At 34.9% G+C, this 20453-nt stretch overlaps 2 protein-coding genes across 2 annotated transcripts in view; both read right to left on the bottom strand.

Moving 5' to 3' along the window:
- LOC139421797 (NLR family CARD domain-containing protein 3-like) overlaps positions 1–8721 on the bottom strand; it is a 28818-nt gene extending 20097 nt beyond the window's left edge. Inside the window, exons 1-3 of the mRNA XM_071172917.1 lie at positions 8502–8721; positions 6379–8140; positions 5923–6096 (exon numbers count right to left, since the gene is read on the bottom strand). Of these exons, the coding sequence (XP_071029018.1) occupies positions 5923–6096; positions 6379–8140; positions 8502–8721 (2156 nt within the window). The remainder of the gene's footprint in view (positions 1–5922; positions 6097–6378; positions 8141–8501) is intronic.
- Positions 1–20453, bottom strand: part of LOC139421752 (NLR family CARD domain-containing protein 3-like) — a 1082035-nt gene that overhangs the window by 905096 nt on the left and 156486 nt on the right. The window contains exons 4-5 of the mRNA XM_071172872.1: positions 19825–19920; positions 9289–9405 (exon numbers count right to left, since the gene is read on the bottom strand). Of these exons, the coding sequence (XP_071028973.1) occupies positions 9289–9405; positions 19825–19904 (197 nt within the window). The 5' untranslated portion in view covers positions 19905–19920. The remainder of the gene's footprint in view (positions 1–9288; positions 9406–19824; positions 19921–20453) is intronic.

The raw sequence follows: 20453 nt of genomic DNA, 5'->3' as shown, positions 1-20453 counted from the left end.
CAATTTCGTGGTATCCAATTGTTGTAGTAGCTACTATCTTGTCTCATCGCTACAACTCCCGTACGGGCTCGGGAGAGACGAAGGTTGAAAGTCATGCGTCCTCCGATACACAACCCAACCAAGCCGCACTGCTTCTTAACACAGCGCACATCCAACCCGGAAGCCAGCCGCACCAATGCGCCGGAGGAAACACCGTGCACCTGGCCACCTTGGTTAGCGTACACTGCGCCCAGCCCGCCACAGGAGTCGCTGGTGCGCGATGAGACAAGGACACCCCTACCGACCAAGCCCTCCCTAACTCGGGCGACGCTAGGCCAATTGTGCGTCGCCCCACGGACGCGGCCGGTTACGACAGAGGGACTCGGGACTCTGATGGCACAGCTGGCGCTGCAGTACAGCGCCCTTAACCACTGCGCCACCCGGGAGGCCCCGTCTCAAACATTGTTTGATGATCTCAAAAGGGCTTTGAAGCCAACTAAACGTTGGTTAAATGTGGAACGATGCGACACTACACTTCGAGGGGTCACTCAGACTACCTCGTCTCTCACATTGAGAGTCATGCTGAAACTACACTTCAAGGACGTATCGCTCATTCACCCTGTGTATGTTACCAGCCTCGACACTGTAACCCTGCTACTTGGAGCAGACTTAATTAATCGGTTACTCCCATTGATGGATTGGAAAACCAACCAGGTATGGTCACAGGCCACAGTGCCTTCTCCACTGACCACACTGTCTCCCCCTAACGCTAGCTGCAACGCAGTCATTCACGAGGGGTATCTGTCAAAAGCACCCCTTGGGAAAGAGACGTTTAGAAACCTCTTGGGGCAGAATCCGATCCAAGGAGATATTACGATATCTCGACACATTCCATCAGCCAATCTGATTGACCATTTCTGTCAGGATTTCAAGCCAGCTGTCTCTGTGAATGAGCAACTTCCCTCCTTGCAGTTGTGTAATATGGTAATTGAGATGAACTCCTCTTGCCCTTCGGACACTTCTGCAAGCACTGCGGGCCGTCTCAGCAAGAAAAACATTGATGCGCAGAGCATACTCTGATTCCGATGATACACCTTCCACTTTGTTGGGGACTGTCAACCCTTACATTGTCACTTATGGCGTCAGTCCAGCAACTGACCCGATGACTCCCACTGGTGAAACACTTTGCGATATCACAGACCGATATCCTAGTCTCAGTTTGCAGGTACTGAAGAGGTTGCCACACGAGGATGTGGTGGTGACTGACATGCCTCTACAGCCACTGAGCGTTTTGAAGCACAAACCACAGGAGATTTGGTTGAAAGGTTACAGCCATTCTCATAACAATGTGTCCGCTGACAACTCGTACATAGGGTCCGAACTTTTCGTTTGCGCCTCAGACACCAACACCACCCGCTGGTAGGGGGGTCCCGAGACACAAAGGGGGGGAATAGTAGCCCAGACCCATGATGAGCCTCATCGAGTCCGGTGGGGGGATCGAGACTACGGACAACACTGTACGATGCCGCTAGAGCATAATCAAATTTAGTTGTAAACTCCCCTTTAAGAACAGTGAGGAGCAGACAGGCACCTAGACAGGGATAATCTTAGAACACATCTAAGATAGTACTGAGGTGTACCACACTGGTCGTAAAGGAAGTCCAGTGGACTTGTCCACCTCCAAAACAAATGGCAACAATAATCATTCCTTGCCATGTGTAGGTTCAACTACAATACAACTAGTAAAATGCTCCAATCAAGTGTTCCGGTAGTATAATATTTCAGAAAAAAAATCAGTAGGATAACTGGTCCCTTTGAGCACCAGTACCAATACCAGCGACAGTCAGTCAGTCCAGCTACAATCAGTAAGAAGGTTAGAGACCTAACCAATCAAATTACCCTTGACAACAGCGACAGAGGAGTCACTCAGAGTGCAGCACGGGGAAGGGAATCTCCCATCTTCCATTGGTTAACACACGTCACTAATAAATAGAACCCTCCATTCAGGATGAAGATTATTAGAATCATTAACCACGATCACACCACGTACGACTGGTCCAATACTTAAAGAGTACTTCCGTCTTGAGGTTAGCTCCTCCGTTGATAACATAGCTATGAAAGAGACTTCATACCTATCGCCACACAATAGTGGAAGACATAGTGACTCGTAGTAAGAACTACTACAGACTCCCTCGATACCAATTCTGACTGGCCTCCAGGCATTGACCTGAAAATTACTCATTCTGAACAAGTTGTAATCTGCCTGGATACTTGGTTTCCTTCCCTACGCACACGCACAACGGAACATCCAATTAGGATTTATGCTCGGATCACTTAAGGGTCCAAGCAAAATACCAGCCTTAGTGAAGTTGAACATTTACTTCTAGGCCTTTGACTCTACAGCACTCACCAGTTTTCTTCCCAGAAGTCCATAGGTCATCCCTGTAGACTGCCCAAAACTAGTGCCTTACAGCTGTAAACTTATCATATAGTTTTCAACTTAGGATAGTGCCTAAGCAAACACACCGAGTAGGAAAACCCTAGATATGGCATTAGAGACAATGCCATGATAGTCATTTTGCCAGAACATTGTACGTATATAGAATACAGTTCAATTAGATGATTTTTGTGTGAGAACTATGTTTTGTATATATTTTGTTTATACTTTCATTCCTTTTCGGTTCAGTTCCTTTGACACTTAGGAAGTGATAGAGCCAGATATAGCCCTTGGTTCTCTTCAGACCTGACTGCCCTTGACCAGCACAAAAACATCCTGTGGCATTGCATTAGCATTGAATAGCCCCCGTGATATGCAACTTTTCAAGGAAGTCAGGAAAAAAATATATACACAGATCACTGCACATGTCCACAGCCCATCTGTAAATAGCCCATCTATCTACCTCATCCCCATACTGTATTTATTTATTTATTTATCTTGCTCCTTTGCACCCCAGTATCTCTACTTGCACATTCATATTCTGTACATCTACCATTCCAGTGTTTAATTGCTATAATGTAATTACTTCGCCACCATGGCCTATATATTGCCTTAACTCCCTTACCTCATTTGCACTCACTGTATATAGACTTTTTGTTTTCTTTTGTTCTACTGTATTATTGACTCTGTTTTGTTTATTCCATGTGTAACTCTGTGTTGTTGTATGTGTCGAATTGCTATTCTTTATCTTGGCCAGGTCGCAGTTGCAAATGAGAACTTGTTCTCAACTCTCCTACCTGGTTAAATAAAGGTGAAATAAAAAAAGTTAAAAAATACAATGATTGAGAAAGTTAGAGGCTACAACAAAACATGCTAACCTCTCACCATTACCAATAACAGAGGCTACAACAAAACATGCTAACCTCTCACCATTACCAATAACAGAGGCTACAACAAAACATGCAAACCTCTCACCATTACCATTAACAGAGGCTACAACAAAACATACAATATCAGAGGATACAACAAAATATACTAACCTCTCACCATTACCAATAACAGAGACTACAACAAAACATGCTAACCTCTCACCATTACCAATAACAGAGGCTACAACAAAACATGCTAACCTCTCATCATTACCAATAACAGAGGCTACAACAAAACATACTAACCTCTCACCATTACCAATAACAGAGGATACAACAAAACATGCTAACCTCTCACCATTACCAATAACAGAGGATACAACAAAACATGCTAACCTCTCACCATTACCAATAACAGAGGATACAATAAAACATGCTAACCTCTCACCATTACCAATAACAGAGACTACAGCAAAACATGCTAACCTCTCACCATTACCAATAACAGAGGCTACAACAAAACATGCTAACCTCTCACCATTACCAATAACAGAGGCTACAACAAAACATGCTAACCTCTCACCATTACCAATAACAGAGGGGGTCTGATCTTTGTGTTTGTTTCGTTTGTTCGCCAAAAGGCATGTGGGAGACTCCCAAAGCATATGGAAGAAGGTACTCTGGTCAGATGAAACTAAAATTGAGCTTTATGGCCATCAAGGAAAACGCTATGTCTGGCGCAAACCCAACACCTCTCATCACCCCAAGAATATCATCCCCACAGTGAAGCATTTTCATCGGCAAGGACTGGGAAACTGGTTAGAAATGAAGGAATGATGGATGGCGCTACATACAGGGAAATTCTTCAGGGAAACCTGTTTCAGTCTTCCAGAGATTTTGAGACTGCTAAAGCAACACCCGAGTGAATTAAGGGGAAAAATGTAAATGTCTTGGAATGGTCAACCTCAATCAAATTCAGAATCTGTGGAATGACTTACAGATTGTGGTACACCAGCGGAGCTCATCCAACTTGAAGGAGCTGGAGCAGTTTAGCCTTGAAAAATGGTCAAACATCCCAGTGGCTAAATGTGACAAGCTTATAGAGACAAGAGACGTGCAGCTGTAATTGCTGCAACAGGTGGATCTACAAAGTATTGACTTTGGGGGGGTGAATAGTTATGCAACAGGTGGATCTACAAAGTATTGACTTTGGGGGGTGAATAGTTATGCAACAGGTGGATCTACAAAGTATTGACTTTGGGGGGGTGAATAGTTATGCAACAGGTGGATCTACAAAGTATTGACTTTGGGGGGTGAATAGTTATGCAACAGGTGGATCTACAAAGTATTGACTTTGGGGGGTGAATAGTTATGCAACAGGTGGATCTACAAAGTATTGACTTTGTGGGGTGAATAGTTATGCAACAGGTGGATCTACAAAGTATTGACTTTGGGGGGTGAAGAGTTATGCAACAGGTGGATCTACAAAGTATTGACTTTGGGGGGTGAATAGTTATGCAACAGGTGGATCTACAAAGTATTGACTTTGGGGGTGAAGAGTTATGCAACAGGTGGATCTACAAAGTATTGACTTTGGGGGTGAAGAGTTATGCAACAGGTGGATCTACAAAGTATTGACTTTGGGGGTGAAGAGTTATGCAACAGGTGGATCTACAAAGTATTGACTTTGGGGGGTGAATAGTTATGCAACAGGTGGATCTACAAAGTATTGACTTTGGGGGGGTGAATAGTTATGCAACAGGTGGATCTACAAAGTATTGACTTTGGGGGGTGAATAGTTATGCAACAGGTGGATCTACAAAGTATTGACTTTGGGGGGGTGAATAGTTATGCAACAGGTGGATCTACAAAGTATTGACTTTGGGGGGTGAAGAGTTATGCAACAGGTGGATCTACAAAGTATTGACTTTGGGGGGGTGAATAGTTATGCAACAGGTGGATCTACAAAGTATTGACTTTGGGGGGTGAATAGTTATGCAACAGGTGGATCTACAAAGTATTGACTTTGGGGGGTGAATAGTTATGCAACAGGTGGATCTACAAAGTATTGACTTTGGGGGGTGAATAGTTATGCAACAGGTGGATCTACAAAGTATTGACTTTGGGGGGTGAATAGTTATGCAACAGGTGGATCTACAAAGTATTGACTTTGGGGGGTGAATAGTTATGCAACAGGTGGATCTACAAAGTATTGACTTTGGGGGGTGAATAGTTATGCACACTCAAGTTTTCTTTTCCTTTTTTATTTATTGGTTGTTTAACAATTAAAATATTTGACATCTTCAAAGAGGTAGTTGTAACTCAACTGATACTAACCCCCAAAATATCTATTTTAATTATAGGTTTTTAGGAAACAAAATAGGAAAAATGCCAAGGGGGGTGAAAACTTTTACAAGACACTGTACATACATAAATATGTATGTGAGAGGTGACATTCTGTACTGTCATCTAATACGAAACATTCTATCTCAAATCCAAAATGCTGGAGCATAGCACCAAATGTAAAACTGTAAGCTTCACTGTCCAAACACATATGGTGGGGACTATGTGTGTCTGGTAAACACATGTGGATCTGGTGAACAGTTATCACTGGTGACCAACTACAGGAATACTGACCTCAGAGTCTCCAGTTTACAGTGGGGATTCCCCAGTCCAGCAGAGAGCAGCTTCACTCCTGAATCATTCAGGTCATTGTTACTCAGATCCAGCTCTCTCAGGTGTGAGGGGTTTGACTCCAGAGCTGAGACCAGAGAAGCACAGCCTTTCTCTGTGACTCCACAGCCTGACAGCCTGACAAAGAGATCATCATGACTTCAAAAACATACTGTTAATTTAACACCAGTAGTGTAGAAGGACAATGGCAGATGCATTTAGTTAATTCTCCCAAACAACATATAGATTAATCTTACTTCTCCAATAACTGTATCATTTTGTTATACTAATGTAAACATCAATGCATTTACTCAATATGTTTTTCAACATAAAATTATATATGGATTATGTACAACATTTTCTCTAAACTGGATAATGCTTCCTGATGATTAGTTCTTATATGTCATTTTATTTACTCACAGAGCAGCTCTGGAGGCTTTGACCACTGGCAGCAGCCTCAGAAGACCTTCCTCTGATCTGGAGTATTTCTTCAGGTAAAACACATCCAGCTCCTTTTCTGAAGTCAGCAACACAAAGACCAGAGCTGACCACTGTGCAGGTGACAGTTTGGGACTTGAGAGACTTCCTGATCTCAGATATCTTTGGATCTCCTCCACTAGAGAATGGTCATTCAGCTCATTCAGACAGTGGAACAGATTGATGCTCCTCTCTGGAGAGGGATTTTCCCCGATCTTCTCCTTGATATATTTCACTGTTTCTTCATGGCTCTGTGAGCTGCTTCTTGTCTTTGTCAGTAGACGTCGTAAGTGCTTCTGATTGGACTCCATTGAGAGGCCCAGAAGGAAGCGGAGGAAAAGGTCCAGGTTTCCCGTCTCACTTTCTAAGGCTTTATCCACAGCACTCTTGTAGAAAGTAACTTCAGGATTTTCTTGTGTATGCAGTTTGTCCATTAGATTCTCATTGTTGTTGATGAATGAGAGGAACACATATACAGCAGCCAGAAACTCCTGAATGCTCAGATGAACAAAGCAGTACACCTTGTCCTGGTACAGCCCACATTCCTCTTTAAAGATCTGTGTGCACAATCCTGAGTACACTGAGGCTTCATTGACATCAATGCCTGCCTCTTTCAGGTCCTCTTCATAGAAAATCAGATTGCCATTCACAAGCTGTTGAAAAGCCAGTTTTCCAAGTGACAGAATGCTCTCTTTATTCCAGTGTGGACCTGTCTCTTCTTTCCCAAGATACTTTTCATTCTTCTGTTTGGTATGAAACACCACAAGGTGTGTGTACATCTCAGTCAGAGTCTTGGGCATCTCTTCTCTCTTATGTTTCAGCATGTGTTCAAGGACTGTTGCAGAAATCCAACAGAAGACCGGAATGTGGCACATGATGTGGAGGCTCCTTGATGTCTTTATGTGTGAGATGATTCTGCTGGCAAGGTCCTCTTCCCTGAATCTCTTCCTGAAGTACTCCTCCTTCTGTGGGTCATTGAACCCTCGTACCTCTGTCACCTGGTCAACACACCCTGAAGGGATCTTATTGGCTGCTGCAGGTCGGGTAGTTATCCAGATGAGAGCAGAGGGAAGCAGATTTCCCTTGAAGAGATTTGTCAGCAGAACATCCACTGAGGTTGACTCTGTGACGTCACAACAGATCTTGTTCTTCTGGAAGTCTAGGGGCAGTCGGCACTCATCCAGACCATCAAAGATGAACAGAACTTTGTACTTGTCGTAGTTGGAGATTCTTGATTCTTTGGTTTCCATTGAGAAGTGATTGAGAAGTTCAATGAAAGTGTTTTCCCCTTTCATCAAATTTAGCTCCCGAAAAGGGAATGAAAATACAAATTGGACATCCTGATTTGCTTTTCCTTCAGCCCAGTCCAGAATGAACTTCTGCACAGAGACTGTTTTTCCAATGCCAGCGACTCCCTTTGTCAGCACAGTTCTGATAGGTTTGTCTTGTCCAGTTAAGGGTTTGAAGATGTCGTTACATTTGATTGCAGTCTCTGGTCTTGCTTGTTTCCTGGTTTTTGTCTCAATCTGTCTCAGTTCATGTTCATTATTGACCTCTCCTGTTCCACCTTCTGTGATGTAGAGCTCTGTGTAGATCTTATTGAGAAGTGTTGGGTTTCCTTGTTTAGCGATCCCCTCAAATACGCATTGAAACTTCTTCTTTAGATTAGATTTGAGTTTATGTTGGCAAATCACAGCAAGCTCATCTGAATGAAGAAATAACACAGAGGATATTAATATTATGTCTGTTTTAATGACTACAGTATTGAAGGAATGCTATAAAGCTTTAAATTAAAATAATTTATTCTCTTAACTGACTAACTAAATCTGTAAATGTTTTCATAATGCATTACAGACTGGTGTGACTGATAATTATTATTGGTATTATTGATGGTGTTATTAATATTGTCTCCCTCTCCATCTAAATGAATCAACACATCCCTGCTGGTACTTGATGAGGTGTTTTGTTAAGGCTGCTACAATATCATTGAGTTACACAGCTACATTAGCTGTACTTTAGCTACAAATGTATAAATGTTATAAAACATCATTCAACATGAGGCAGACAGATCTTACATTTCTCCAGTGTGTCAGCAAGCTCCTTCTGGTTCATTTTCCTCAGGACGTGCAGTGTGATCTTCAGAGCCCCCTCTCTGGCACTGCTATCCTGCTTCTCATCTTCAGCATCCACCACTTCCTTATCCTGCTTCTGACTCTCAAAGCCTTCTGGGAGTTCTGGACTAAGAATCCTCTTGAACATCTTCAGCTCGTTCTTCATAAACGTCATAATTTTCTCTTCAAGCAACTGAAATAAATCAAGTAAATAAGTTAAGCAAGAGAAGAAATGCTTTCTCATTAACATATTAATGAATGATTGACAGATCAACTTTACTTGAGGTAAACAAAAACAAATGTACATAACAGGACCACATACACTGAATATGGAGGCCAGGTCTGTTTGATGACTCTGGGAAGACTGACCACTGAGAATCTCTGACTCTGATCTCTCCTGTTGGTTTCTGTGGACAAAACATGAGATTACATCTCCTCATCCAGGGAGTGCACACACACACACACACACACACACACACACACACACACACACACACACACACACACACACACACACACACACACACACACACACACACACACACACACACACACACACACACACAAACACAAACACAGGGAGGGGATGTTGTGTTTTTTTTAAATATTGTTTTAGGACTGAAAATGGACAAAAGGATTAGCCTATGGATTATGAAAACAACAACAATAAATGGGAAAATGGGAGAGGAGAAATGACTAGAGACGGTGTTGTTTAACTCACTGACTCATTAGTTCTTCTTACCTTTGTTCAGTAGAAACGTCTCCCTCTTTAAAGTTTATAGGTTGACCCATAGACCAGTCACTCTTCATGGACACACAGCTGGGAACAGGGGAGGCTGGTCTCTCCTGCTTGATTGGACTTCAACACAACAGAGACAAACATTACATCTCTCATCTACTCTGAGCTCAGATGGGGAAACATAAGAAGAGTTTCATTCCAAAAAGCTATATATCCATCCCACATACAGGGATTTGTTTAAAATCTATCACTTGATGGTTTCATTTCAGAGAGACATAAATCGTGTTTTTTTTTTGTTGCAAAATGCTATATATCTGCCTCACTCTCAAATGTGACCGAACGGCTCAATTTGGTACTTTACTAAATAAACTAAATATATGGTATTTTTGGTTCATGTCCGTTTCATTGTTTGTTGTGCTATAAATGGTTATTTTATGGTTGTCAGTGATAAAATTATCTAGAAGATTGTATATTTTCAATTCTGAGTAATTACTACTTTAGTAAGGAATTACACATTATTCAGTACTACTGCAGTTGCTACATAATTCTAATAGATGGAAGCATAAGACCACAAATGACATTTCAGTAGATTAGTTTAGTTTTCTCCCTGGATACACCACCACTCCCCTCACAGGAAAACGCCTCTGTGCTTCTTCCTGTCCCTTTCCACACTGCTAACACAAGAGGGCTTCTTCCTGTCCCTTTCCACACTGCTAACACAAGAGGGCTTCTTCCTGTCCCTTTCCACACTGCTAACACAAGAGGGCTTCTTCCTGTCCCTTTCCACACTGCTAACACAAGAGGGCTTCTTCCTGTCCCTTTCCACACTGCTAACACAAGAGGGCTTCTTCCTGTCCCTTTCCACACTGCTAACACAAGAGGGCTTCTTCCTGTCCCTTTCCACACTGCTAACACAAGAGGGCTTCTTTCTGTCCCTTTCCACACTGCTAACACAAGAGGGCTTCTTCCTGTCCCTTTCCACACTGCTAACACAAGAGGGCTTCTTCCTGTCCCTTTCCACACTGCTAACACAAGAGGGCTTCTTCCTGTCCCTTTCCACACTGCTAACACAAGAGGGCTTCTTCCTGTCCCTTTCCACACTGCTAACACAAGAGGAAGTACTGAAAAAGCATTTAACAGATTACTGTGAAGTAACATTATTATGATTCATGTTTATTATTACCTGTTTTTATCTGAAAGCGAGGCCTTCTCCAGGGGCATGTTGAGGTAAATTTACTAACCAGGTGGGTTGAATTATGTAATTCATTGGTGGGCTGGAAGACACGCTCTTGTGTTTTCTATACCAAGGTTGTTTACTCAAAATATCAGATATTAAGATGCTTTTTTAAAATGCATGTACACTAAGAATGAGGTTCTGGCTAGTGATAATTGATCTGGGATTCAATACCTGCTATAGTCACAATTTTTGTTGCTCTCCCAAAAGATATATAGCTAACTAAAGCAATGAGTGACCATTTTAGAACATGGGACATATAGTCTATGGTTGCTGCTATTTTATGTTGCTTGTATTCTATAACTGATGATTTGTGGTCTTATGCTGCCATCTATTGGAAATATTTAGCAATTAAAATTGAGTAATTCATAGACATAGGTGAGGAATAAAGTGTATTAACCTGATTAATTCCATAGATCAGCCTCAAACCTGCCCCACCTATCCCACGCCAATTACTGGACTTTCACATAGAGGTTACTAGGTCACCCAGTTCAAACCACATTTGAAAAATAAAACGAATGTGTCTTATTTATCAAGTGTTCTGCCTTGCAATAATAAATACAATAAAATAACTAAACAAAATAATTACAGCACAATGTTTAGACAGGTTTTGATTAACAAAATAATCAAAATGCTACCCAGTAATATAATGGTATTTACTAACATAATATTATCACTAATAGTTTCTAAAGGTGTTCTAGGCTACCCTAGAATTAGGGTAGGGTAGCCTGTTAGGTTTAGGGGTTTTAAGGCAAAAAAGAGTTTATAGCTCTCCTGTGGCCTTCTGTGGGTACTACATAACTAATTCGCTACACTTGCTAGACTCATAATCTGAGGTTAAAACTGCCTCACATCTACAAATCAATGAGCTAGACATACGGAATACTTTTTTAAAAATCTTTATAAAACACCGCTTTTATATCGGCCACATCTTGAAAAATAGGACATGCATTTTTTTTTTAGGTTGTAGACATTTTTCTGGAAACAAGCACAGGCTAACAAGTGGCACAGTGGTCTAAGGCACTGCATCTCAGTGCTTGAGGTGTCACTACATACACCCTGGTTCAACAACAGGCTGTGATTGGGAGTCCCACAGAGTCATCTGACTTTCCTGGTGTAGGCCGTCATTGTAAATAAGAATTTGTTCTTAACTGACTTGCCTAGTTAAATAATGGATTTTCATTTTTACAAGAATCCCCATAACCAGAAAATGTTTGATGGCTTTGCGCCAGCCATCGCTAGCACTGTGGGTCACCACAACGTGTACCCAGATGAACAGGGAGTCTGCTCACAAAGTAGCCGTAACCCTGTTAGTAATAAGTTACCTGACGTCAGCGTTCACGGTTAATGCATCCAGGTCTCATTGATAACAATTGAGAAGATGGTATTGTGACGCAGAACAATGAGTGATGTAATAGAATGTTCAGAAGGTGAGTTGGTGCCACAGTGCTCATTAGAACTAATAGGAGCTGGCAGGGTGAAAAATACCATAAAATAAGGCCTGTTTTTTTCACAATTACTAAATAACTAGGGCCATTACGTAATATTATGTAACTGGGCTCCATGGCAGATGCAATGAACTTGTTTTCATTGTTAAAAATGTCATTTGTCCAGCCTACTTGATTCGCCCTGAAAATAATATTTAAAAGTTTGGTCCTTGGACACACAGGGGATAAACACTAAAGTTACTGTCCATCTAGTGAAGAGAGGAGAACCGGACAGAGGTAGCCAGCATCCATCAACGAGAGAGGGAGAAGCCCTCCACAGGATTTAACAGGTGGAAGAAACAACCGGGGAGCTCCATCGGTCCACAAGAAATGCAGACAGCCGGTGATGATGTAGTGGTAGCTAGGATAACTAGGATGCTGCTGGTAGAGTAGCTAGCTAGCTTACCGAGCTGTACTGACTAGCTAGGATAACTAGGATGCTGCTGGTAGAGTCGCTAGCTAGCTTACCGAGCTGTACCGACTAGCTAGGATAACTAGGATGCTGCTGGTAGAGTAGCTAGCTAGCTTACCTAGCTGTACCGACTAGCTAGGATAACTAGGATGCTGCTGGTAGAGTCGCTAGCTAGCTTACCGAGCTGTACCGACTAGTTTGGATATCTAGGATGCTGTTGGTAGAGTAGCTAGCTAGCTTACCCAGCTGTACCGACTAGCTAGGATAACTAGGATGCTGCTGGTAGAGTAGCTAGCTAGATTACCGAGCTGTACCGACTAACTTGGCTAGTTAGCAGGTCGTTTGTCTGTCCCTCGTCTCGATGATGATGACGAATACGGTGAATCACAAAATGAAACATGGATAGAGAGTGAAAATGATCTGACTACACTCACACTGTCCCTGACCGTAAAGAAAAAAGCAAATTGAACAGTAAACTTCGGTGTCTCAACAGTGTAGTGAACTCCGTCTTTATTCCCCAAGATCACCTCAGTCCACTCTGCGCGTAACCGGACAATATCCTTGGCGCCACACCGAACGTGGACGAGGACAGTTCTGTACGTGGACATGAGCAGTGCAACACAATCAACTAAACCCAGTCTTTACATTGGGTTATGTGAGGGTTTAAAATATGCTTGGCTTATCATGAGGGTGTCTGTGTAGAAGAAGTAACATTAGCGGAATATGGCTAACCTTGGGTGTAGGCAGTTATCATGAGTTGTGGGGGACACATACAGAACGTAGTGTAGCAAACAACAGACTGTCTTTTGTTAGAACTCAAACTTAGCAATAACAGGAACCAGGGTATGGGGTATCTAGGGTATGAGTGCATAGATATTCTTCCCAGCAACAGCTATACCTATCAACAGGAGCGCCTAGGGCTGGGGCTAGCTCGTGCTCCAAAAATCACTGATAGGTTGAGTAAGTTTAAACCACACTTGACCTCTATTCTGACAGGCCAGCTCAGAAGCAGGAACTACTTCTGTCAGAGTATTAAAGAAGATACCGTTAGGGTGTTGGCCAGTTCTCTGTTTGCCCTGCGAGGTGTGACAGAGAGCCCGTATATACGAAGTCCGCATTTACCATTTATTGCTTGAGTTAAATAAATACTTGAAGGAAAATTGATGACTCTGAATTATACTTTTTCCCGATACCAGATTAGATTGACGCAACCCTTAACAGTTACATTAGTAATATTAATGTATTATTATTATGTAAAACAAACATTCTACATTTCTTTTAATAACATTATGTTCAGATCTGGGCCCGCATCCACAAAGCGTCTCAGAGTAGAACATTGGTCGTATAAGTGCTGAGAATAAAGACATTTATACGTACGGGTATAATTTAAAGCTATGCATGAAGTCTCTAGTCGAACACTCTGTGCTCCTCCCTGTGGCCTTCTGTGGTTACTACATAACTAATTCACAGGCTCATAATCTGAGGTAGCAACTGCGTCAGATCTACAAATCAATGAGCTAGACCTGTCCATTTGGTTTGTAACTCAGTGAACCTGTGCAGCATTTTCTCAATTCGATGCCAACAAACAAAGATGTCAATGCATATCAAATTACCCAGCCGCCATTTAGAAACAAGTAACAAATAATCTTCTTTTAAAAAATGTAATCTGGCTGTGCCACATCTTGAAAAAGAGGACATGCAGTAATAACAGTAATAGTAATTTAATAAAGATATACCCATCTAAAATCTATTAACTGATAATAATAGTAATAATAATTTAAGATATACCCATCTAAAATATATGAACTGATAATAATTTAATAAAGATATACCCATCTAAAATCTATTAACTGATAATAATAGTAATAATAATTTAAGATATACCCATCTAAAATCTATTACTGATAATAATAATAATTTAATATAGATATACCCATCTAAAATCTATTAACTGATAATAATAGTAATTTAATATAGCTGTACCCATCTAAAATCTATTAACTGATAATAATAATAATTTAATATAGATATACCCATCTAAAATCTATTAACTGATAATAATAGTAATTTAATATAGATGTACCCATCTAAAATCTATTAACTGATAATAATAATAATTTAATATAGATATACCCATCTAAAATCTATTAACTGATAATAATAGTAATTTAATATAGATGTACCCATCTAAAATCTATTAACTGATAATAATAATAATTTAATATAGATATACCCATCTAAAATCTATTAACTGATAATAATAGTAATAATAATTTAAGATATACCCATCTAAAATCTATTACTGATAATAATAATAATTTAATATAGATATACCCATCTAAAATATATGAACTGATAATAATTTAATAAAGATATACCCATCTAAAATCTATTAACTGATAATAATAGTAATAATAATTTAAGATATACCCATCTAAAATCTATTAACTGATAATAATAATAATTTAATAAAGATATACCCATCTAAAATCTATTAACTGATAATAATAATAATTTAATATAGATATACCCATCTAAAATCTATTAACTGATAATAATAATAATTTAATATAGATATACCCATCTAAAATCTATTAACTGATAATAATAGTAATTTAATAAAGATATACCCATCTAAAATCTATTAACTGATAATAATAGTAATAATAATTTAAGATATACCCATCTAAAATCTATTAACTGATAATAATAGTTATTTAATAAAGATATACCCATCTAAAATCTATTAACTGATAATAATAGTAATAATAATTTAATATAGATATACCCATCTAAAATCTATTAACTGATAATAATAATAATTTAATAAAGATATACCCATCTAAAATATATTAACTGATAATAATAATAATAATAATTTAATATAGATATACCCATCTAAAATCTATTAACTGATAATAATAGTAATTTAATAAAGATATACCCATCTAAAATCTATTAACTGATAATAATAGTAATTTAATATAGATATACCCATCTAAAATCTATTAACTGATAATAATAATAATTTAATATAGATATACCCATCTAAAATATATGAACTGATAATAATGTAATAATAATTTAATAATGATATACCCATCTAAAATCTATTAACTGATAATAATGTAATAATAATTTAATAATGATATACCCATCTAAAATCTATTAACTGATAATAATAATAATTTAATAAAGACATACCCATCTAAAATCTATTAACTGATAATAAATGTAATAATAATTTAAGATATACCCATCTAAAATCTATTAACTGATAATAATAGTAATAATAATTTAAGATATACCCATCTAAAATCTATTAACTGATAATAATAGTAATAATAATTTAAGATATACCCATCTAAAATCTATTAACTGATAATAATAGTTATTTAATAAAGACATACCCATCTAAAATCTATTAACTGATAATAATAATAATTTAATATAGATATACCCATCTAAAATTGATTAACTGATAATAATAGTTATTTAATAAAGACATACCCATCTAAAATCTATTAACTGATAATAATAGTAATTTAATATAGATATACCCATCTAAAATCTATTAACTGATAATAATAATAATTTAATATAGATATACCCATCTAAAATCTATTAACAGATAATAATAATAATTTAATATAGATATACCCATCTAAAATCTATTAACTGATAGTAATAATAATTTAATATAGATATACCCATCTAAAATCTATTAACTGATAATAATAATAATTTAATATAGATATACCCATCTAAAATCTATTAACTGATAATAATAATAATTTAATATAGATATACCCATCTAAAATCTATTAACTGATAATAATAATAATTTAATAAAGATATACCCATCTAAAATCGATTAACTGATAATAATAATAATTTAATATAGATATACCCATCTAAAATCTATTAACTGATAATAATAGTAATAATAATTTAATATAGATGTACCCATTTAAAATCTATTAACTGATAATAATAGTAATAATAATTTAAGATATACCCATCTAAAATCGATTAACTGATAATAATAGTTATTTAATAAAGACATACCCATCTAAAATCTTTTAACTGATAATAATAGTAATTTAATATAGATATACCCATCTAAAATCTATTAACTGATAATAATAATAATTTAATATAGATATACCCATCTAAAATCGATTAACTGATAATAATAATAATTTAATATAGATATACCCATCTAAAATCTATTAACTGATAATAATAGTAATAATAATTTAATATAGATATACCCATCTAAAATCTATTAACTGATAATAATAATAATTTAATATAGATATACCCATCTAAAATCTATTAACTGATAATAATAGTAATTTAATAAAGATATACCCATCTAAAATATATGAACTGATAATAATGTAATAATAATTTAATAATGATATACCCATCTAAAATCTATTAACTGATAATAATGTAATAATAATTTAATAATGATATACCCATCTAAAATATATTAACTGATAATAATGTAATAATAATTTAATAATGATATACCCATCTAAAATCTATTAACTGATAATAATAGTAATAATAATTTAAGATATACCCATCTAAAATCTATTAACTGATAATAATAATAATTTAATAAAGATATACCCATCTAAAATCTATTAACTGATAATAATAGTAATAATAATTTAATATAGATATACCCATCTAAAATCTATTAACTGATAATAATAGTAATAATAATTTAATATAGATATACCCATCTAAAATCTATTAACTGATAATAATAGTAATAATAATTTAAGATATACCCATCTAAAATCTATTAACTGATAATAATAGTAATTTAATATAGATATACCCATCTAAAATCTATTAACTGATAATAATAATAATTTAATAAAGATATACCCATCTAAAATCTATTAACTGATAATAATAATAATAATAATTTAATATAGATATACCCATCTAAAATCTATTAACTGATAGTAATAATAATTTAATATAGATATACCCATCTAAAATCTATTAATTGATAATAATAATAATTTAATATAGATATACCCATCTAAAATCTATTAACTGATAATAATAATAATTTAATAAAGATATACCCATCTAAAATCTATTAACTGATAATAATAGTAATAATAATTTAAGATATACCCATCTAAAATCTATTAACTGATAATAATAGTAATTTAATAAAGATATACCCATCTAAAATCTATTAACTGATAATAATAATAATAATAATTTAATATAGATATACCCATCTAAAATCTATTAACTGATAATAATAGTAATAATAATTTAATTAAGATATACCCATCTAAAATCTATTAACTGATAATAATAATAATTTAATATAGATATACCCATCTAAAATCTATTAACTGATAATAATAGTAATTTAATAAAGATATACCCATCTAAAATCTATTAACTGATAATAATAGTAATAATAATTTAAGATATACCCATCTAAAATCTATTAACTGATAATAATAGTTATTTAATAAAGATATACCCATCTAAAATCTATTAACTGATAATAATAGTAATTTAATAAAGATATACCCATCTAAAATCTATTAACTGATAATAATAGTAATTTAATATAGATATACCCATCTAAAATCTATTAACTGATAATAATAATAATTTAATATAGATATACCCATCTAAAATATATGAACTGATAATAATGTAATAATAATTTAATAATGATATACCCATCTAAAATCTATTAACTGATAATAATGTAATAATAATTTAATAATGATATACCCATCTAAAATCTATTAACTGATAATAATAATAATTTAATAAAGACATACCCATCTAAAATCTATTAACTGATAATAAATGTAATAATAATTTAAGATATACCCATCTAAAATCTATTAACTGATAATAATAGTAATAATAATTTAAGATATACCCATCTAAAATCTATTAACTGATAATAATAGTAATAATAATTTAAGATATACCCATCTAAAATCTATTAACTGATAATAATAGTTATTTAATAAAGACATACCCATCTAAAATCTATTAACTGATAATAATAATAATTTAATATAGATATACCCATCTAAAATTGATTAACTGATAATAATAGTTATTTAATAAAGACATACCCATCTAAAATCTATTAACTGATAATAATAGTAATTTAATATAGATATACCCATCTAAAATCTATTAACTGATAATAATAATAATTTAATATAGATATACCCATCTAAAATCTATTAACTGATAATAATAATAATTTAATATAGATATACCCATCTAAAATCTATTAACTGATAGTAATAATAATTTAATATAGATATACCCATCTAAAATCTATTAACTGATAATAATAATAATTTAATATAGATATACCCATCTAAAATCTATTAACTGATAATAATAATAATTTAATATAGATATACCCATCTAAAATCTATTAACTGATAATAATAATAATTTAATAAAGATATACCCATCTAAAATCGATTAACTGATAATAATAATAATTTAATATAGATATACCCATCTAAAATCTATTAACTGATAATAATAGTAATAATAATTTAATATAGATGTACCCATTTAAAATCTATTAACTGATAATAATAGTAATAATAATTTAAGATATACCCATCTAAAATCGATTAACTGATAATAATAGTTATTTAATAAAGACATACCCATCTAAAATCTTTTAACTGATAATAATAGTAATTTAATATAGATATACCCATCTAAAATCTATTAACTGATAATAATAATAATTTAATATAGATATACCCATCTAAAATCTATTAACTGATAATAATAATAATAATAATTTAAGATATACCCATCTAAAATCGATTAACTGATAATAATAGTTATTTAATAAAGACATACCCATCTAAAATCTATTAACTGATAATAATAGTAATAATAATTTAAGATATACCCATCTAAAATCGATTAACTGATAATAATAGTTATTTAATAAAGACATACCCATCTAAAATCTATTAACTGATAATAATAGTAATTTAATATAGATATACCCATCTAAAATCTATTAACTGATAATAATAATAATTTAATATAGATATACCCATCTAAAATCTATTAACTGATAATAATAATAATTTAATACAGATATACCCATCTAAAATCTATTAACTGATAATAATAGTAATACTAATTTAATATAGATGTACCCATCTAAAATATATTAACTGATAATAATAGTAATACTAATTTAATATAGATGTACCCATCTAAAATATATTAACTGAACATCTGAGAACGGTAATATTGAAGGTACCCATAAGCAACCATTTCTGATTAAAAAACAAATGTGATGCATTTTGGAAATAAACTCTTAATAATTATTTCAAAAATTGTCATCTCACCTCTTAGTTTTGGTGTCATGTTCCCCAGAGAGACTCATTTTAGAGGCAGGTCCCTCCTCTCTCTCCCCAGAGAGACTCATTTTAGGGCACTGACCTCTAAACAGAGATCCAGCATGTTGCTTGTGGTTAACACAGTAATTTTTTAAATGTCAATAGAAATAATTTAATAATTATCTCTTATGACACATTTACTAACAGACACATCGAAACAGTCAGGTGATTTAATGCAATCACATGAACATGTAGTTGTGACATTTCATCTCCATGGTAACTGTCAATAATAACAATAAGTCACTGTTTGTTAAGGTAGTTCTAGACAGTACAACAACAACAACAACAATAATAATAATAATAATAATAATAATAATAATAATAAGTCACTGTTTGTTAAGGTAGTTATAGACAGTACAGCAACAATAATAATAATAATAATAATAATAAGTCACTGTTTGTTAAGGTAGTTCTAGACAGTACAGCAACACAAGGCCATGTCTCACACTTATTTCTGTGAATTGTAAGTAGGATATTTATTCTCTTTCAATCTGTTGTTTTCTAAATGTATCTGAGAATGTAGACAGAAGGGCTAAAACGGACATGATTGAAATCATTGATCCATTCAGAAAGTTTAT

This window comes from Oncorhynchus clarkii, chromosome 12, assembly GCF_045791955.1.
Source record: "Oncorhynchus clarkii lewisi isolate Uvic-CL-2024 chromosome 12, UVic_Ocla_1.0, whole genome shotgun sequence".
Lineage (NCBI taxonomy): Eukaryota > Metazoa > Chordata > Actinopteri > Salmoniformes > Salmonidae > Oncorhynchus > Oncorhynchus clarkii.
Note: the sequence above shows the minus strand (reverse complement) of the source record. Positions and strands in the feature narration are given on the sequence as shown.